Source organism: Haliaeetus leucocephalus, unplaced genomic scaffold, assembly GCF_000737465.1.
Source record: "Haliaeetus leucocephalus isolate CR32 unplaced genomic scaffold, Haliaeetus_leucocephalus-4.0 Scaffold555, whole genome shotgun sequence".
NCBI lineage: Eukaryota > Metazoa > Chordata > Aves > Accipitriformes > Accipitridae > Haliaeetus > Haliaeetus leucocephalus.
The window spans coordinates 20,809,109-20,831,046 of NW_010972991.1; the positions used below are offsets into that span (position 1 = coordinate 20,809,109).

At 36.6% G+C, this 21,938-nt stretch overlaps 1 protein-coding gene across 1 annotated transcript; it reads right to left on the reverse strand.

The window, feature by feature from the left end:
• Nucleotides 1-428: 428 nt before the first annotated feature.
• FAM92A1 (family with sequence similarity 92, member A1) lies at nt 429-21,900 on the reverse strand. Its single transcript, XM_010577113.1, has 9 exons — nt 21,829-21,900; nt 19,591-19,825; nt 16,964-17,032; nt 12,200-12,301; nt 10,240-10,245; nt 8,404-8,508; nt 7,139-7,252; nt 5,367-5,486; nt 429-536 (listed from the first exon to the last, which is right to left on the reverse strand). Exons 1-9 carry the CDS (start codon nt 21,858-21,860, stop codon nt 429-431), a joined length of 891 nt encoding a protein of 296 aa, XP_010575415.1. The 5' UTR covers nt 21,861-21,900.
• Between the last annotated feature and the right edge of the window lie 38 nt (nt 21,901-21,938).

The window sequence follows — 21,938 nt, forward strand, 5'->3', positions numbered from 1 at the left end:
GGACTTAGTAAATCCAAGATGTGTAGCTAGAGAATAAGGTAATATACTGGCAAAGTAACAAGCAAAACCTTATGTTCATAATTGCTTGTCAGCTTAGTGCAGGTTTTGGACACTGTTCATCATGTAAGTTTAAGCAAATGTGACTGCAATGTAACATCTATGCAAATATAATACAGGATTCTACTTTAAATATTTCATTTTCTAGCTACTGAAATTGTCCATTTTCAGCAGATTTTGTTCCATTCTTTGAAACTGGTCATTTGTTGTCTGGCACTCTACTATTAGTGCCAATTCTTGCTCCTGTTGGAATTTTAAAAATACAGCCTCAGTGAAGTTTTTGATTAACACACAAAAGCCTTTACATAAAGGGAAATCTTTTTTTTTTTTCCCCCAATCAAAAAAATAAAAAGACTCTTAGAACAGTTTTGTTATCTCACTTCCTTAGTAGCATCTAACTCCTCCTCCTCCTCCTCCTCTTCCTCATCTTCATCTTCCTCCTCCTCTTCTTCGTCTTTTCTTAGCATACTGCTGGAAATCTGCTAAAACAAAAATCCAGCAACAGTAAATCAAGTGTTTGCTCTCCTGAAAGAATTCTCTGTTGGCATTTCCAGTCTAAGTACTTGTAGGTTTTTCATTTAGGGGAGGGGGAGAAATTTTTTATCCCTTAACCCTTCAGCTTCTAGTAACGTGCACTATGCCAACAGAAGGACATATGGCACAGAATATAAATACAGTAATGATTTTTAAAAGCTAAAAAATCCCTGTAGTCCTGAGAACTATTATAGGATAGGGAAAACTATGCATTGATCAAATTAATGTTAAAAAATCAACAGGATGTAAGTCAGTTTTTTTTCTGGGCTGGCTGTTGAGACAGCAGGCTGAAGATGAGTATTAAGGCATAATCTTATCTTGAAGACATCAGACTTCTTCAGTTAAATGAAAAACATGATGCTGCTCTAAGCTGTTTTTGAGAATAAATTAGACAAACTTTACTAGAAGAGTCTTGATTCATATATGAACTTCTTTCCCTGCCCATCAGCACTTGCCCTTCAGAATGATGCTGTAGTCCTTTTTTGGTTCATCAAATGTTAAAAACAAGTGCCAGCTGCCAAGCTTTCATCTCATCTGACACAGTCTGCAATCTATACTTTCTTCTAATGAGGGATTAATCTAATTCCTATTGAAGACAGATTCTTCATAGAAGATGCAACATTTACAATTTAAAGTAGAATATATGTTTTTTTTTCTTTCCCCATGAGAAAAGGAACATTAAAGATAGTTATACAAGTCATCTGGAATGCTTTTGAAAAATGATTTTAGGTTCAGCAGTTCTCTAAGGGCATCTGCAGTGCTAATTTTGGTTGTATTTTCTGAGTTTTCTCACATAAGTGATATAATAAAACTTCAGTATTGAAGACAAAACTTGCCTTTTTTTCTTTTTTTTTTTAAACAGCCCCTATTTTAACAGTCCTTAAATGCTGGTTATTAACTTGACTTCTGAGATTTCATAATTCATACAGCTATGTATGTAACAAAAGTTTTTTGTGTGTGCATAAAGCAAACTGCAATCACTGAACTAATGAAAGCAGAAAAATCCTTAGTCTTGTTGACGCTCACAAAGTACATAATTTAGCTTGAAGCAAATGCTTGCTTACAAATCTCTGAACATAAGAGACAATGGAGTTAATCACTGGATGAAGCTGGGTTAACTTGAGTCTAAATGCCTAAACCAGCAATCTTTCATTCTGTGAAAGAAGAAAAAGACAATGACACTGATTTGTAATTGGAGATTAAGGAGTGCTGCAGATTGAGCTTGTTTACCAAGGTAGCTTCATTTCAATGGATAGGCTAATTTTCCAAGTTTTTTCTAGTTAAGAGCATCTGAAATTCTTAAGCAGAACTTCAATCATATTTCTGAACAAAAGCTCCCCCTTCCCCTTTCCTGAAATAAGAGGTGCTATTTTCACTTTAGGGCTTTTTTCTGCTCACTACTCAAGTACCTCTGACCATGCTGTAATTAACTAAATAGTAAATTAAATATTATCATTGGTGGCGGTGAGGTGGTGGCAAGATGGCTAACCTAAGAACCAAACTGGATCAGTCAGGAAAGTGAGAAAGGAAATTAGGCAGTTTAAATCCATGTTACTTTGCCATAAAGCTAGAACATACCAGTATTTGAAAATTTAATTTTTGATTACTAATGCTGAAAAAAGAATTTAATTTAAAAAAATTAATGGAATCTGATAATTTGTTGCTCATCATAAACAATTTTATGTGAAAATGAATTTTTTTAAGTTTGCATGTAGGTGATGACTGTCCTTGCTTAAGCTGTTAAGCTGCATGTTTCACTGCATGTGCTACTACAGAAAGCATGGCAATTCTCTCCTCATGTCTCACACAGCGGGCAGTGTTGGAACACCTGGATGCAGACATCTTCAACCATGGTTAAAATGATGCTTTGCTGTCTTAGAAGGCAGGTGCAAAACAGTTGGCTATATTAAATGCATGTGGATAAAACTTGCGTAGTTAAGCTTGATTTAAAATATCTGGAAACGGTCATTCACTTCTGCTATAGTTGTCTGAAGTACAGCATACCAACCTGAATCAGTAAAATGAAATGCTGAAAATAAATTGCCAAGTGAAAAACGAAGGGATTGACAAAGGATTGTCATGAAAACTTAAATGGCCTTTTCAGAACTTGTATAAAACTAAGTATCTGCAATAGTCATGTTTAAAGAAAGCCCTGAACCCCTGAAGAGGTTTTCTCATAATGGGGAGCCATCCTATGAAAAACAGCTTCCCTGGTGCATAGAAGTTTTCTCTCATGATCATAGCAATTGCATAGAAATTAAAAAATGCAAGTAGCCTTGTTGTATTGTCAGTGCAGCTGGGGACATTAATTCTTTCTAGCAGGATTGGCCATGGCTCCTTTTCTTGTGGTTTTATAGTACTGTCTGCTAAATGAAGCCTGGCAAGTAGGATGGAAAAACTAGCATCTCAGTTGCTTCAGCTAGTCCAAGTGCGAGTTGAAAACAACCATGGAAGTCAAGGGGGGAAAGAGTTAGTTGCAAGACAAAAGCATTAAGATGGACACAAAAATATCAGTGGTCTTTGCAAATTCCTGCTTTTGATAATTTAGCATACAGTACTCCTTCCAGAGTCCTCACTCCAGCAGTAAGTGACAGGACACACTTAGATTATCATGTTGCTTCACAAAGCAACATGACACTTAGATTACAACATAATATCACGTTAAGGCACCAGAACTTGAAAAGAAGGTAGCTCTTTGTGAAAAAATGAAGCAAGCTCAAGGAGTACTTTAGTTTTTTTAATATGGAAATAATACAGAAAGGTAGTCCACAGAACCAGAAATAAATTCAAGGATGGTATGTGCTAAATCCTCTGAAAGACAAGTATTGTGTTACCAGTGCCATTTATCCCATCTGGTATGCCCTGACTACCCACCCTGCGCCCCCCACCTACAGGTTAGTGTTTGTGTGCCTCCTCTGCGCTGTAGTCTTAGTCTGTGTGATTCAGTGAACTGCTTACCGTATTATTTATATTGCTTTAAATTGCAAATTCCAAAGTACTACATTATGGTCAGTAAATGATCAGTAAATGATTATTATGTAGCATGAAACCAGACTTGTGTAAACTTTGGGAGTGAAAGATTTACAGAAAGGTAAAACAAGTCACCTGAAGGTTTTTCTGAATGCAGCATTTTTTGCTAGTGAGGGGTTTGGTGGGTTCCAGAGATTAGAGCCCTTAGTGTAACTCAAGGTAGCGATCCTGATGCAACATACTATTTGCAGAATCAGAAAGGGCAGCATGGGGGATGTATGGAACAGGATGCCTGCCTCTTCTTCGCTGCCCTATACTGACTGCATTAGTAGGGTGTTCCAGGCCTTTTTTCTGCCATGTGATCCTCCTCTGCAGATACACTGCATAGCCCAGTAAGATGACGTTATTTTGAATGTATTGCAGTTTCCCTCTAGGTCTAGATGACTTCCCATTCTTTTCAGGCATTCCAGTTAGAGGTTATGAGAACATTAACATCTGAAGTTATTGCTAAAAGAGGTCTAGGAGAAGAGTAAGGTAAACTTGGAAGTTAGTCAAAATGGAGTTCTACTCTATCTCTGAGAGAAATCACAGTGTACACACATTGTTTTCTGTTGTTTTTTTTTGTTGGGGTTTTTTTTTTTTTGGAGGGGGGGGGGTGTTTGTTTTTTAAGAGAGTCCAAAACATAGCTATGTGTGGCACCTCAAAGTAATTACAGATGCTTCTATACCTCTGATACAGTTTTACAGCACTGCAGGAAGTTCTCAAGGAAGATAGCAACAGATTTTTGACAGCTTCCTCTGGTCTTCAAAAAAATGAATGGGTAAACATTTTTTGAAGTAGCTTGAATGTGAAATTTGCTTGTTTGATAGGACAGGCAACTTATTCAAAGTCAAGATTGGTCTTCATGCACTTGCATCACTGCGTTCTTTTAACTTTTCAGATGGCACAACTCATACTTTCAACAGAATAACTCAACTAATAATTGATCCTTTCTGTGTTGAGAGCAGAGAAGGGGTAATGGTATGTATGAAGTCAAGAAAACTTTCTGGCATTGCAATATCGATGCATGATTCTATCCAAAGAAGAAAAGTGGGAAATGTACATTTTAGATTTGGCCATCTTTGTCTTTAACCGAAACACTGATAAGAATCATCTTAAGTTACATGATAAGGCTGCAATAAAGAAAAAATAATTTAGCCATTTTGCAATGTCTGGAAGTTTACTGCTGCAAACAAGTGTCAAATATTTTTGCAAGGTAGCTGGTTCAAAAGCAGTGGCACTTTCACTTATTTTTATCATCCTCCTTTTCCTCACCTGCTCAGAATTTTCAGAGTATAAAAGGAAAGGTCTGTTGGTCATGGGTTTGCTCTGCTGCTAGGAGGTATCACTAGTCTGAGTCAGGATCTGGCAGAGAATCCACACTCTAAGATCTGGATACTGAGACTAAGAATATGCGTCATTTAAAGAATGTCAATTCTGTTTCCAGTAAGCTCCTAGACCTTTTTTCTGCGAGATGCCACAGTTTTTTGATGAAAGAAATAATATAGCTGGAAGTGGCTATTTTTCAAAAGGAAACAATGCAGCTTTAAAAGCTGATTCTGTTTTTTCATCAAATAAAAATGATATTTAGAAGCTGCATTGTTAAAAGCTTACTATGATCTTTATGCCCTTCGAAGTGTCTTTACCTCTGTAACTGTCCTGAACTGAGTAAACATAGTGGATCCATGCACATGTACATTAGCTAAGGCTTTACTTAAGACATTCTTTTGATACAGTGATCTAGCATTTAATTTTTCTTTCTTACCTGTACTGTCCTCAATGAAGATTTTAAGGAGCCAGTTCTTTGCAGGGGGGACTTTGAATTTGCACGAACTATGTCTAAGCGAGATTGATAGTCTGGTGGATAAAGTGAGCTCCGAAAAACCTGTTCAAATGAAGAAAGCTGTGACTTGGGTACCATGATACAGCTTGCAAGCTAGCAATCACCAAGACTGAAGCTAACAAAAATGCAGCATTGGACAATTAAACCTGCTCTAGAGATACGCATCAGCTGTAGTTCAATCACTTTTAGCTGAAACAACATCCTTGCTCAACCTGAGACATGTCAACACATTTACACGGTCAAAGTAAACATTCTTCAGAGATCTCAGGGGATTTACAAGAAGAAAACTGCAATGGTTTCCCACCAACATACGTAGCTGAGTTTCATGCTAACCTAGAGGTATGAACCCCAGCAACTCCCTGCAGGCTTTCCAGTTCTTGGGAGAGATAAACTCTTAGCCCCTTCATAAGCAAATCCTTGCTGCCAGTCACAGCTGCATCAGAGAAATTTTCTCTGAAATGTACAGGAGATGTGCAGCCCAAGAAAAATTTGGGAAAACCCTTAGAATACAGGGGAGACTGTAATATCCATTATATTTACAAGTTCCTTCCAATAGCCAAAGAACAAATTACAGACTAACAGGCTGATACTAAAAATAAAGCAGCTGTTCATGCAAGACTTTATTATTAATAAAGTCCAGGAAGATGGTAGAATTATGGTCAGTCAATATTTTTGTGGAAAGTAAATATTATCCAATTAACAGGACATATAAAATGAGATTAGAAATTTGGTTGTGAAAGACAAAGTATTAACTTAAAGGATATTTTTGAAGTCATGCCACATGACATTTCAATTGTGAAGCCAGAATAGTACAAAATTGCCATGGTGTCGTTTAAATGAAGTAAAAATACCAAGTAGTCTCAAATGTGACAAAGAATCCTAATTTTGTATGTCTTGTGCTAACTGAATACTGCCATCCTTGGTCCTGAGCTATGTCATGGAAAAAATAAAATTAGGACTGGTAAGATTTACAAAAAAAGACAGAAAATGATCCAACTTTCTTGACAAGCTGAACACATATACACAACATACATTTCAAAGATAGTAAGTTTAAAGGCCCAACATCCAGAAGAACTGCAAGAATGAATAAAGGACTGAAAAACATGTCTTGGAAAAGAGAGACTATAACTCAAAGAGAACAGAAAGGGTGACTTGAGAGGAAGCTATAAGTGCCATAAGACAAAAAAAGCAATTTGGTAACTAATGTCTCTTAATTCTATAACAGCCTAATGAAAAACAATGACTGAAAGGTGAAAACAAGCAAACAAAACTCAGAACAGAAAGAAGAGAGATATTTTTAATGAAGTAGTTAGTCTTTAGAACATCTTACTAGAGCAGTGTAAGATTTTCTCTCACTGTGCATGTTTACAATGAGGTTCACTGCAGAGGTTTTCTTTAAGAACTATGATTAGCTGAACTTGGAGTGGCAGTTAATTTAGGAAAAGTCTCTTATCCTTATTTTGTGGGAAAGATTAGATAGCCACTGCAGTTCTCCTCTGTTTTTAAAATCTCTGAGTTTATAAACCTGCATGCTCTTGCTGGAAAAGTGCAAAAAAGGGCTCAGTATACTAAGAAGTTTGTTCTGAGAACCTGAAACATGTTGCATTTTCTGCCTGGGACCTGTATAGCCCCAAAGTGTGAAAACTGTTTTTATGTAGTAAGTAAATGGAAAAGCAAATCTTAATCACTCTTACCTCTAAATCTTCATTTTCATCAATATTTTGGATATTTTGGTAGGCAGCAGTATATATCTCTAAAGCTTTCCCATGGAATAACATTTCAATAGTTATAAATTCAGAAAATATGTTCTAAAAGCAAATGAAAACAAAGGTTTTCTTAATGCAGTAAAGTACATTTCCACTTCAAATACAAGAAATTACTGAATTCTGTACTTGGTATTTATACGATACAAATAACTGCATGATACCTAGTACTTTTACGTAGTCGGATCTGAATTTTAGAAATTAAACATAAATGTTGGCTAGGCTGTCACACAGTTTTTATTTCATACTAAATTCCAAGTAAATGCTTTAAAAGCAAAGAGGAGACTCATTAGGAATAAATAAAATGCCATGCTGAAAACTCCCTTGATATTCCTTGATACGTATTTGCAAGATATAGTCAGTGGATTTCCGATGTATTGATGGCAGTCTTTTTAACAAGTTGGGGATAAATTATCTATAAATTCTATACATACCTATAATTTACAGGTAATTATATATTTTATATAATAAAATATTCTTTACATATATATATTAAAAAACAACAATGACAGCTTCAGAACTCACACAATCTTTTTCGTATTACTCTAACATCCAAGTACTGGTTGGTTTGGTTGGGTTTTTCAACCATCTTTCATTCTTTCCTACTTAGTCTGTTTCCTCCCCCCAAATAAAAAAGTATCTCATTTCAGCAATTTTATAATTAAATTTGAGATCACATAATGCAAGTGTTTTTCAGTCACTATAGTCTTTGGGACTTAAGCCACTTTATGTTTGACATTAAGAGAGAAATGAAAGCTTTGATTACTTGCACTCACTGAACATTTTGTGCTTGCTGCATCAGTAAAAGTTTTAACTGCAGTAACCTACACAAATTTCAGCACGGATAAATGTATTATTTACTTATCACTCTTTCTGTTAATTTTGCTGATATTAATCCACATATATCATTCCACTAACAAATGCAGCTACCAGTAAAGTAGAATACAGCAACTGTTGGAAGTGCCGACACTAAACAATCAGATACAGGAAAATTCTGAATTCAATAAACTGTAAGAATAATGAACTGATTTTTTAATTGCATGATATTTGGATTATGAAATATTAATACCACAAGATTTGTATTTATGTAGGCTTAAGTTAATACTAAATGTTGCTAATCTTGCCAGAGTAACTATAGTAACTTTATTATGCAAGATGAAATGTGCTGTCATATACTGAAATGTGAGCACACATACTTTTATGTCCTTTATTTTCTGTTTCTCAAAATTATCAATGGTTTCCTCTAATTGCCGTGTTGTTCGAGTTGCATCCAGTGAAGCTCTGTGCAATTCACTTTCAGCCTGGTAAAGTAACACAAAGGTGAAATTAGTCCTGTATTTGATACAAAGGTATTTACTCTAATTGCCCTGAAAACATTCAAGTTCAGGTTTTCAAGATACTACACATCTGTGTTGCTGTATTTGTAAATTTGTTTGTAGCTTAATAAACAAATAAAGATGCCTTCTACACCATTGTGACTTTGATCTGAAACATGAAAAATGACTAGCTGCAGCCAGTCAGGAAAGTTCCACTGCCCTAATCCACTTTCTGTAATAATCATCCGCTAATTCCACTGAGCCAGCCCTGACACTCCACTGGTGACACAGTGACTGGGTTCAGGGAATTAACCCAGCGCAAGGGTTTACCCTTCAGAAAAGTTAAGATATTTCTTAAGCTGGTGTAAAGGAGAGGGTAGGAGTTCACAGGCCAGAGTGGTGAATGAGCAGAAAAGATCACCCTTTATTTTCAAGCGCAGATCAACCTGCTGAGTCTAGAATGAATCTTTTCCAGTGTTATGCGCTGAACCTCATCTTACTAAGTTTTTATGAATTATTTGAATAGATAATAGAGCAGCAGCTGGAACTAATGCACTTCTCCCATAAGTATCTCAATCAGCAGACTAGAGTTAATACCATTTTTAGATCCAAAAGCATTTCAGGTATTTTATATTTTTAGTATATTTATATTATTAAAATCTTTTATAAAAACCATCTTCAACAGGCACTGGGAAGGCGACACACCAACCAATCCCTACAGTTTTTCTTATTTTGTTACTACAAAAAGCATTTTAGCTATGTATTTTATTAGATATAACTCTGAACTGTATAAAAATGCACACTACCATTTCAATAAAGATATTGATGCTATTCTGGTTAAGTAAAGTCTGAGAACTGTATACTATTACAAATTAATGATGTAAAGATGCAAGAGTTTGCACTTGAAGACTGCAAAATTTGGGTCTAAACTTATTTTCCATACATTACTAGTCAAACGTCATAGACTAGTCAAGACAGTATTTACTTACAGGCTCTGTCAGTGAATATCATCAGGAATCTATTCTGTCCTGGGATTTGGAAATAGTATAAGGATCAAGTAATTGCATCCTACGATCAAGACGTAGGATTCTTCCCATTTCTACAACACTGCAACTTAAGAGAGGAACTTTTTTTTTAAAAATAGAAATAGACACCACAACCCCAGTTCCCATGATCTAGTTTTTAGTGTTGTATGTATATGGAAACCTAAGGCACAAGGCATGTTCTGTCACTTCTTTTTCTTTCATTAAAATCTGGTAACTTTATATTACAGGATTATGAAGTTGAAACAATCTCATTACAAAAACAGCTTAAAGTCATAGACAGAATTCTGCCATTACTGGGCAAACAAAATTGGTAATGATCTTTAGTAGTACGTAAAGTCACATGTTCATCGTGCTTTCTTGATTTTGCCCAAAACGCAGAGGGAAACAGACTAAGAAAAGACATTTTGTGTATTCTCAATTATTACAATCACTCTCTGTAAATGAAGGCAGCTGTTATGCATAAGCAGCCACTACACATGCAAATACAGTATGTTATTTCTATGATAATCAAATATATCTTCTCAATCCATCTTAAATAGACTGGCCAGATTTTGTGCGCAGATGCTTTGGGAAAGGAATTTTGTTTGTTGTGGAATGAAATGTCTAAACTTGCAGAACCTGCATAGTTTGCACAACAGCAGTTTGGTATTTTCTCTTCTGAAACACCTACCTGTGACTGGAAATATTAGTAAAGGAAAAAAATGGCAAAATAACAATCAATATTCATAAAAGTATCTGTTTTCACTTCTACTTTTAATATGTTGTGAAGTATTTACCTCAGCTACTTCAAAACTTATGTATACTTGGAGGGTGCTATTATTATGTTGTCTGAAGCTTCCTGCTCTAAGACATTACTTAGGTTGTTACAGCTTTGCTAGAATTCAAGTATCCAGGCAAAAATATGTCAGGACAGCTGTTTGTCTTGGACTGAGGGTTTTGTTATTTATTTATTAAAAAAAAAAATTTAAAAAAAATCAGACAACATAGGTAGACCCATTTCAGGGGGAAAAAAGAAAAATAAATTCTGATTTTAAAAAATACAATTTTATATTTAAAAAAAATCTGGTAAGGTTTTCACTTCAAAGCTGTACTACCCCCAAGTTTTATAAGATGAACTTGAAATCTGGGAGTGAGTACAGATTCTTTGCTATCTGTGGCCAAAGTTGTTAGCTGCTGAAACATCACAGTTGCTCAAAAATAAGAGAACCACTGCTGGAGCCTAACAGTTATGCTAACGAACATGGTGAAGCCTCTCTCAGACCGAAAAGCTGACCTGCATACATCCTCAAAAGCAAATGAACATATTCTTGCTCCCAATACTTTTTATGCATTTTGTGTTGATCACTTTAAAATGCAAATATGTAGTGTTTGGTGCCTTTGGCCATATGCAAAACCAGACTGAGATTTAATAACTCTTCAGGCAAAGTCTTAAGTACAGAAAACATAGGTGTTACAAGAAGCTAAGCCACAGAAGGATATTACACAGAAGGAGTAGCTTAGCAAGAGACAAGAAGAAACAAGCTAGGTGCCAGCCATATACTGATGAAATCAACTGGGAATTAGCACAAGAGGGAAAAAAATGGGACCAGTTTCCCTTTGGGGAAAATAGCTTACTGTTACCATTTACTCCATTAATTCTAATGGAACACAACTCTGCATCACAGCTCAAGTTCTAACCCTATGGCTCACATCCATATGTCTTTATTACATGAGGAATTCGAATTAGTCATCACTTGATTTAACTGATTTGATTAATATTAAATGGGAATTCTTTGGCAGAGACAAAAATAAAATGTAATTCTCATGGGTGGCATTTGACCATCACAATTTTTGCTCTTTCGGCAGTCCCATGCCCCAATCACTAGAAAGATCCTAATTTCTGAAATAAAGTTGATTAAATCTGACAAAGAATAGGACTGCTTCACTCCTGAGTCCAATGATAGAGTGTAATAAAAAATAAACAGCACATCACCATGAACTTAAAATCTCTATCTTAATACACAGGCATAAGGGGACTGAAGTAGGATTGCCTTGATCCCCTTTAGTTTGGGATTTCCTAGATTCTGATTGCTTCAGAATTTGAAATTTCAATGAGATTTTAATGGAAATTCTGTAGAGGCTTAATTTTTCCCTCTGTGATACTGAATACTATACTGGGGAGGGTCACTGATATTTTGAAAGGAAGAGTAGTCCGGTTGAGTATTCTACTAACAGAAAAACAACTTTCCCTTTCACACTTCATCTCACAGTTGGAGGAAACTCAAACCCCACCTAGGTACAAGGAAGCACAGCAACTACCAAAATGACAGGGAGAAAAACAGTAAAACAAAAAAATCCACAGTCTGATTACACTTATTTTCAAAACCCTCCAAATCCCTAGATGCGATCTATGCCTAGCTCTCTTGCATAAACATATAAAATACTTTGTAGTTTCTTTTCAATCAAAAAGGGAGTAACAAAGCAGCTATTACAAGCTGTAACTCATCATAAAGTTTAAGAAAAGATTCAACATCAACATAGGAAACTGTCCCTCTACAGAGGATTCTTCTCTTATTACTTTCTAAACACAATAGTTTAATTCCCAAGAAATTTTAAGAATATTTCTTATAGCCACTAGAAATACAGGATACAATAATGTGTCGATCTGATGGATTCCGCTGACGTGTCTTTTCCAGTTGAGATAACTGCTTGGCTTCGCGGTTCTTTGCTGTTAAAGTTGCTTTAAGATCATCCTGGAAATAAAATGTTTTAGACATGTTTGAAATAGATCTAGGATAATACTTTTCTTCATACATGCATTGCCTAGAAAAAATGAACAAAGCTTCTGCTTTTAACAAAACCAGATTTTATTGATCTTATCCTGTTAAATGATCCCCTGAAAGAAAAGTCAATGGGGACCAAGAGAGTTAGCACCTTGCACAACTCTCTGTAGCACACACTATAATTTAAAATGTGGGGGAAAAAAAGAAAAATTTACAGCTCTTCATGAAAAGTATTGTAGATGGTCAAAAGCTGAGATCCCCAAAACAGTAAGAAGACAGGCCCATTCTGAGCTTAGCAATGGAACAAAGGTGGCATTTAGAAATAAAAAGTGGCATCAAATAAATCAGTAAGAAAAAAACCAAAACAGGCAGCAGTCAGTATCAATCAGAAGTTATGAAGAACACAAAACTGATTCACAGAACTTAAGGTGCCATAGAAAATCCATCGCTGAAAGTGTTAATTAGTAAGGTATTTTAATATATTTGGAACAAAATACATCCTAGTAATGATGTAGCTGGAGAACATGAAATTTCTTGATCTAGAAAAGGCAGACACTGTTGATAATTATTTTTTGCTCCTCATTTCCAAAGGAGAAGTAGGATGTGCTTCTAGGAAGATCTGTGACAATTTAAGAATGTTTACGTAGCACTCTCAAATTCTTGTTCACGCTATAAAACTCTGTTCTGCAAATAGTTTGGCATTCATGGAATCTAAAATTGTCAGTCAGATATTTATCACTCCATTGACACTGGAGTGGGAAAATGACATTAATTTTGATGGCTCTAATTTAAAGGAGCAGTACCTTAGAACAAGCAGAAATACAGCCCAAGGAACCAGTCTAACAAAATCTGAGGCAGGAGTTGAGCATGCATTTCAAACCATCATTTCCTCTAAAAAGACCAGTCCCATTTATCTACCACTCCAGAACGGAGTGGATTAAAGCTATTAAAAACTATTGCGTCAGGAAGTTGTCTGTGCTCCTTCCTTGCATTTCAGAGTTTTAACTTGGTTGTTGGTCTCCTTCACCCAGAAAGACATGCGACCAAGAATGTCTCTTTCAAAAAGTTCTGTGATCCTGTGACTGGATCACTAATCAATGACAAGCACAAGTATGCCAAATTTCAGAGTGCTGTGTTTCTTCAATTATGAGTCTGTACATGAAGTCAGAATCAAAACACGCAGCTTCTTCCTTGTTTCTATTCTTACTGTTTGTTTCTATGTCCTTGTGTTTATCGCTGTCATTTTGCTTCATCTTTAGGGACACAGAGCTGGTTTCTGATAATAAAAACAACTGCATCTTTAGCTCATCAAAACTAATTTTGCTGCTGTTCTTTCAAAAGGGAATTTACACCACCTTTAAGGCCATCTGAAAGACTGCTGGAAAAGGCTTTCTCCATTATGAAAACCATGCAGCTGCAAGAAAAGTAATAGAAAACAATTTTTTTATTGCTTTACATTCTAAATTTTCATGTTATTTAATGACTGGGCCCTGTTAACAGGACTGACTTTCTAGGTCCATTTAAAACAGTCAATCAGATTTAACGCTGTGGCTGAAAGGGTTCTGACTTTCATGCAAAGTATACCTGAACATGCTAAGGAAACCACTAGAGTTACCATTATAAAATTCACTATTTTCTTTCTAGCACATAGTACTTTGGAAATACCTACAAGGACTGCACTGTTCCCTTCTCTACCTCTGTTCTCTGTAGCAACAACAGCCACCAAACATACTTCTCTGCTAGCCAACGCCTGACAAAGATCTGGTGCTAGCGTGGCTATAGTGGTGGAGCTATATACAAGTTTTGGATGTACAAAGATAGGGCACAGTTACATACATATTGTGTCCAGGATGTTGAAAAACTGAAAAGAGTGCAGAAAAAAACCCATAAAAATATTCAGAAGCTGTGGAAAATTATGGTTAAAGAATTACGGTCTACATTATTAGCTAACTGAAAAGAATGAAAAATTGGTTTTACTAGCATCTAAATACCTTCATCCAGAAAAAAATAGAACATCACAGCTCTCTTTAATCTCAGTGGAACATATAACAAGAACCAAAGATTAGATGGAGTCTTTCATTTAAAACAAAACACCATAAACATCAACTAACCAATAACTACCATAAACAGTCCTACATCCCCCTCCAGTGTCTTCATACCAAGATTTGACATGTTTTTGGAAAATATGCTTTAATTACACCCAAGGAAAAATGAAATGGAATGTAATAGCCAGTGAGATAAAGGACAGGTACAGAGAATATAAAATTATTCATAGTCCCTCTGGATTTAAACTATGAATTCAAGTCACACATAAGAACTCTGGTCAGCCATCTAATTTCAAACCATACAGAAGTACAGCTACAGTCCATCCACCAGACAATGAGCTGGCAGATCCTTATCACTGTACTGTTACCTGCTTTAGTCACTGAAGTTATTAAAGCAAACCCATCCTTTCTTCTGCAGGTGGATCACCTTGGTTTTATGATGTCCTGTTTTATATGAAGGAACCAGGAACAGAGTTGCCAAAAAGCAGAAAAGTAAAGATTGATATATAGAACAATGAAACAGAAAGAAATCCTAAAATCCTACATTTAAGCTGCATTACAGGACAAGAATATTATATTAGCTTCCACTGAAGCTGCTAAATCCTGCCCCAGAGACCTACTCAGCATAGTAAACCCAGACATGTGCATGAAGCAATTTTATTGCATTAGCAGTTAAAGGACAACACTATTCTGATTGACCTAGGCCTCTTTAAAGCATTTATTATCACAGGACATTGCTGTCTTACCCCACAGAATAGTAACAGTTCTTTTTAGATACACGACAAAAATACTTTGTGTACACCCTGGAACAGATCCAGTAAGTAGCAGTGAGAACATCCCCTTTATAAATAGCTCTATAATGACATATTCTGCCTGGTTTTACTTAATCAGCTAATGTAGTCACAGGTAAAGCAGTTCTACAACTAGCACCGTGTGCTAGCTTTACTTGGGTGACAAAACTTCCTTCTTCACTAAAAATGTCCCAGTGTTTAGAGATGATAACTGAAGACCAGACAGTAGAAGTTTTAACCAAGGTTTATGGTGATGGGCAGAGGGAAAAGAAATACAATCATTTAATGGCCTACATCTTTAGTGGAGTCTCTCTTAGTTAACAGGTATGTTGATAAAATAGTTAATTCCATCTACAGTTTAAGAATGCTCTTGTACTCACTGTAGCCAAGATAAATATTATGTAATGCTTTCTGGCATTCTGAAAGGCAAAGATGATAGGAAATGCCATTCACTGTTGCAAGGGATGACCTGCCTTCAGTTGCTTCTGTCCTCAGCATTTACCAGCTATCAGTGGCAACACACCTCAGGACAGTATCTTCAATCCTTCAGAAGCCCCAAGCACTACTGTAGTGCTCTGTGTCTCCTCAACAACGCTATTGCCACAAACACATGAAACTTGTCTTCCACCCTCAACATTTATATCCTGTAGAATACTCAGTCAGTTCCAGGTCTCAGAAACTAGGTTTCAGAGTGACTGTTAAGATACCAAATTCTAGGATACAGGCTCTGAAGTCCACAACTCTGCTAAGGACTACCACACGTAGTACTGCTCAAGTGCAGGATGCATTTCCTTCATAACCCTTTCTCTAACAACCAAGTGAGATAGCTGTGCAGTAAGTTCCAAACACTATAATTGGTTCTTCACCGTATTGAAAAGGTACAAGAACAAAAACATATGAAAAATGCTAGTTTGAGATGCAATGCCACAATGTACTCAAATTAACCATGATGAACACAGTGTAAGATTTTTGTATGTAAAATATCATCAAATAATGATAATTTTGCATTTTCATTTATATAGGTTATGATACAGATATATATATAAATTACAGATTTCAGTTTACAGGATGAAGGTATCCTCTATGTAATATACAAGTATTACGAAGAACTACTTTCGTCCTATAAACTAGTATCCGCTTATTAAAATTTACTTGCTTGAGCTTATTCCTCCTGGAGGAAAGAAATTTACACATATTTTGTGGGAATATTTCAGACCCCTATATACACTGTTTCCAGAATGTAGTGAATGAAGGGACCTCATTTTTTTTTGTGTATCTTCAGGTCATCCTGATGACTTTGCAGGACAGAGAGGGATTTAGGCCACTACCTATTTATCAGTTTCAAAAAGTGCCTTCTACATTATGAACTTCAATGTAGAATGCAATTCTAAGTTAGAAAAGCTGTTAAAGGCAGCATATAGATGACAAAGAGCGAAAAGCATTACATGTAATTCACCTTTTGGAAGTCTGAATAACAACAATGACAGAACAACATTATTTGTAATGAAAAACATCCTGAATTTGCACTATCCAGGAAGTTTCACACTATCCACAATGCTTTTTTTTTAGCATTTGCTTGTGCTCCAGGAGTCTGAATATCCTTGTCTTCACATCAAAGCTTTTCCCTCCAACATATATATATATAGCTTCAGTTCAGATGTATTACTATATAATTTAGCTAGTCTGATTACTGCAATATGAAAAATCAGAACCACTCCCCCCTGTAAAGTAGAAGTTTTCAACTGAGTGGCCAGAACACCAAAATGTTCCTTGTGAGAAACAGGCGTTAAACCTACCCTTTTAAGCTTCACTATGGTCCCATAACTTTTCAGAGGTTCAACAACCTTGGCTTCAAGCCTGTCAACCTACAAAAGAAATCACAAGGTCACTAAAATCATCCACATCTATGGTGTGCAGAAAGAGGAAACAATTCATTTACTAGTGACTCATCTTATTAGGAATTTAGTCCATATATGCTGAAAATATAGTGGGATGGAGGTTTTAAAAATATTGCAAAAACCAGAGGCAATTAAATTAACCAGTAAATAATTTGTATTTTGAGGAGCTCAAGCTGATTTCTCATGGAATTCCTTTTTCTTCATTGGCAATACATCAGGATAAATGAAACATGGAGATTCTAACAACTGAGTACTAAATGCATCAAACACTACATCTTGGAGATCTGTAGCTTTCTACCTAAAGATCAATGTATTTGCTCTACACTTGTTGATAGATTATGGACTAAGCCATCTTTGCTGTCAAACATACTGTATGAAATGCAACACTTCTGTTCTTAAAAATAACGGAAACAGCATCATAGGTATTGAAAATATTAAAAATACCAACAACAGGTTGTGTAAAATGCATGAATGCTCTCATGGATGAGTGCATCTGAATTGTTGTTTCAGTTCTAGTCAGAAAAACAGCTACATATGGTAGACAGGCAATAGGATAAGACCTGCCTGCTTGTCAAAATTGACAATGCTGCCTGAGTGGCCCCAGCATAAGCTGCTGATGACTTTGGACCAGTGAGTCATCTGGCCCATCATTGTTGTGTCCGCATTAGGACAAGGTGCATACCTCTACTAGGAAGGGACAGACATTACACTCCCCTCTAAACTGGCAGTCACCAGTCAGTCAAAATCTATGCCAACTAAGCAAACATGTCTCCTTTACTACACCCTACCAGTGCACTGTCAAACAAGTTCACTTAAACTAATAATAGAATAGAATGTGATAGGGCAGTAAGGCTCTAAATGAAGCACATGATATGGACATACCAAATAACCTGCCCATCTTGCTTTCTTACCCTTCCAGATGTGCAAGTATACCTAACACCTCAGCATTTATGTATCTAGCACTGCAGCTGAAGACCAGGAATCGATAACCCCTAAAAGCTAATTTTCTCTTGCCCACATTGTCAATATATATGAAAACTGTTAATTAACCTGATACCCAAAAGAAATAAAGCTGAGATTATTTATTTGGTTTTCATGAGCAAAGGAGAACTTGATTTAAAGGCTAAAAGCTTATCTTTTCCTTTCCTGCCTCTGCCTTTTCTCCTTCAAAGGGCAGTGGTGGTCTGGGGACAGACACAGTAGGAGAATGATAGGCCAAATGTTAGTTTTTAAAAACACACTTAAAAAAAAAAAATCAAAAGAAGCAAAATCGGGTTGTTAAATAGGCACCTCAAAATTCAGAGTCATAGTTTAAAGGTGAAAACAGACAGAGAGATCATGCAGTCTGAGTTCACATACAACTTTAGCCATAATATAAATTTACCCTATTAACAGAGGGATACATTCCTATTACATCAATTAAAGCATAAGAACCTAGATGTGGCTCAGCTGGAGCCAGATGCATAAGAGCTTATGGAAAAAAAAAACAAAACAAAACAACCCCACACTATCCACACCCTTGGATTTCTTATTACTTCTTAAAAATCTGGCCCTAAATACATTGTTAAAGATCTATGTGTATTCCTTGTTTTTCAAACCCTCTACTTAGTAGACTAGATACCTCATAGATTAATTAAAAGCTTTTCTTTTACTACTTTGTTAATATAGACTACTTGCGATGCTTCTTTAAAAAAAATCCTATCTGAAAACATCAAGAACATCAACTACTTTAGTCTCTTTTCTAAATTATAATGGTTCTTAGCTTTTCAAAACTATAAATGGGAATTTTCTATGCCCTACTGCAAGAATAGATATGTACTCCAAAAACTAGTTTGAGTACATGTGAATGAATTTAATTTTTCTTAAATCTCAGCATTTGGAATTCTGGATCATAAGTTACAGTCTGACTGGCCCTGCACAGAAATGTGTAAGTGGCATAAACACCTTTCTTTACACTCTCATTGATCTAGCAGAAATGTGACTATATTCTCACATGTAGTCCAAATCAAGTTTGTACTTTTAGTGTTGAACTACAGACTTACAAAATCTACAGTGGTCCCTGATAGCACCTCAGAGGGGCTGTCAGTGCCCAGTGAAGCATTCCAGTTAGTATTCTCTTCCATACTGCTTCTGATGACAGACTCAGCAAAAGGAAAATGACTGATTTTACCTCAGCTGCTGCTAGACAATTCAAGTCACAAAACTAAAAGAACACATTATTAACCATAGATTATAATCCAAAGCCTGAGACCAATAAAAGACTTATTCTGTCTCAAATACTGTGAGTGCTCATATGGATAAATTCACTGACTTCAGCAGGACTAACCACAGGCAGTTTTCACTAAAGTTATTAGCAGAGTAAATGATGAATGCTTTGGCACCCTATCCTGCTTTGCCACTAATATATTTAAGTGTCTTTTATGTTTCTCTCCTGACTGCAGAGTGTATCTTTTGCCTTTTAATCACAGATAAGTAACTGCAAAGTTCAGATGGCAAACAAAACATGTACAGCTTCAATTTTGTACCTCTGCCTGGCGATAATCCTGAAGTCTGGAAAATTCATCTGCAAAGTTTTTCAGTCCAACTTTTAAGTTTGGTGTCTCTGTGGCTGCATATGCATATATTTCATTTACTAGAAGATCTGCTTTGTCTCGTAGTCTGGCAGTTTTACGAACATATCCAGCAAATATTTGGCACAATTCACCAAAATGTTTTTCCACATTTGAAACAGCATCTTGTATTTGTCTAGTCTGATTGTCCCTGGATACCAAAGAAAAATAAGTAAAAATAAGAAAGGGGCAAATGTTTACAACACATACAGAAGAAAAACTATATATTATTGATAATTTATACATAATTTAGATGTCTCATTTCAGTGCAAAATGGAAATCTATTCTTAAAAAGATAATGTTGTAACAGTCTGATGTAATATGTGCTTATTTATGAATTAATAACAAAGAAACAAAGCATGATTTATACTTAAAAACAAAGAACAAATAGAGGAAAACCCAAATCACAAAAATCAGCTTGGAAGTCTTCCTCCTGTGGTTAAGCAAAATCTCACTATTACCGTTGGTATTAATTACTAACATAGTGGTAACACCTGCAGGTCTCAAAGAAGACTGGGTCATACAACTTCCTGCAAGAGTCTGCAATCTAAACAGACAAATCAGTGGTTGGAGAAATTAGGCAGTAGAGGGCAAATCTGTAAAGGTATTAAGTGTTCTTTAAATTGTGAACAGGTACCAAACTGCTCCTGGTCAGCACTAGAGGATAAATATCCCTGCGAATTAGAGAAGAAAAGCGAATGGACACAAGTACAGAGATGAAAACTCCAAAAACACAGAAAGGAGATTCATCACACCAACAAATTGTTTTCTTTTAAATTATATTAATTTAATTCATTTTTTTATTTGAACCAAATGCCTCTATGTTTTATTAATGATCTAGGTAAGTCATTCTGAATTTTAATTCATCTATTTCACTTGATATTTTGCTTTCCTATTCCCACATTTGATGGTCTTGCTTTAGTTATGCTTCTGTGATACTATTAAACCAAATCAGTGTCAGTGCATTCATACCAGTTGTTGATCTGAATCAACTACAGGACAATTTAGCTAACAGTAACTGCCAGATACTGGGTCCCAAGAAATCTCCACGGTCTACACGAGGTGGTTCATGTGAAGTGCTGAAATTTTCAGCAAGAGAATTCACTCATACTACTGTCCCGGTGAGAGACAGAAACAAAAACTCTCTTCATATTCTTAAGCTATCCCAACTCCAAATGCTGACCAATATTTAAATATTGACTTAATATCAGGACACATCAGAAAAATTGGAAGAAATTTAATACTTTAAACAACAATGCAGTCAACTCAAATGAAGAACACCTTTCTTCAGGAACTCTTCAGGAAAAATATTTCAGGCCAAAGTTCTGCTACGGGCAAAAACCCAGTTGTGTTGCTTCATGGCAAGCAAGCTAGAAGCCTGTTCAAAAGAGATTTTGTTCAAAGAAAAAAAAAAATCCAAGTAAGTTGTTCAGTCCTCCAGGACATGCTTGAACATAGAACCATTTGAATGGGAAAGGTTTCACCCAGTGAGTGGGAAAGTAAGTCTCATTAAGAATTAATAAAGTTGTTTTTCAAAATTAATATTATCTGATAAAATCTTCAGAAAAAGGTTCATCTTTCCTATTTTATTGAAAGGTCTTCATGTCCGAAAGCATTCCTCTCCGAGGGGGAAGCCTTAAGCACGTTTCCTCACCCACTTCACAATTTTGATCTCACAGTACTCCCATGCAAATAATATTAATTTTGGGACATGAAACACTACATTTCCTTGATGGGGGTGCGAAGAGTTCCTTTTTTTTTCCCCCTCCTAATTATTTGTGACCGCTTAAAGGCGGCCACAAAATCGTCAGCGAGAGGCCCGATTAAATCGGCAAGTCTTTTACTTCATCCCTGCATAGCACACTAAGCCTAGAAAAGTTTTGCGGCCTTTGCCTGAGGAAAACAGAGGCGGATCCCCGACCCCGAGGGAGGTTCGCTGCCGTAAGGGGGACCGGGTCCGCATCGCCCCCCGGCCCCCACGCCGCTCCCCGGGTACCCTGACTGAAACAGGGCCTCCTTCTCTGCCCGGCAAGGCCAGGCGACGCAGCCAGCCGCCGGCCACGCAAGCAAGCCCCCAGGAGCAGCCCTCCGGGGCACGGGCAGAGACCCGCAACGGGCACCGAGGGCCGCCTCCGCCCCTCACCGCACCGTTACCTGGCGTCCAGCCCTCGGCCCAGCAGCATCATGGCGGCGGCGGCCCGGCGGGAAGGAGGGCGGCGCTCCGCGTGCGCTCGGTTTCCATGGTCACCGCCCGCCCCGGCCCC

What these genes read in the sequence shown, in the direction of transcription:
- FAM92A1 (XM_010577113.1), bottom strand. Translation starts at nt 21,860, where the DNA reads ATGATGCTGCTGGGCCGAGGGCTGGACGCCAG. An exon ending in GGCCGAGGGCTGGACGCCAG is followed by an intron (nt 19,826 to 21,828) that starts GTAACGGTGCGG and finishes TTTGGTATCCAG; the next exon opens with GGACAATCAGACTAGACAAA. An exon ending in AGAAAATAAAGGACATAAAA is followed by an intron (nt 7,253 to 8,403) that starts GTATGTGTGCTC and finishes ATTTGCTTTTAG; the next exon opens with AACATATTTTCTGAATTTAT.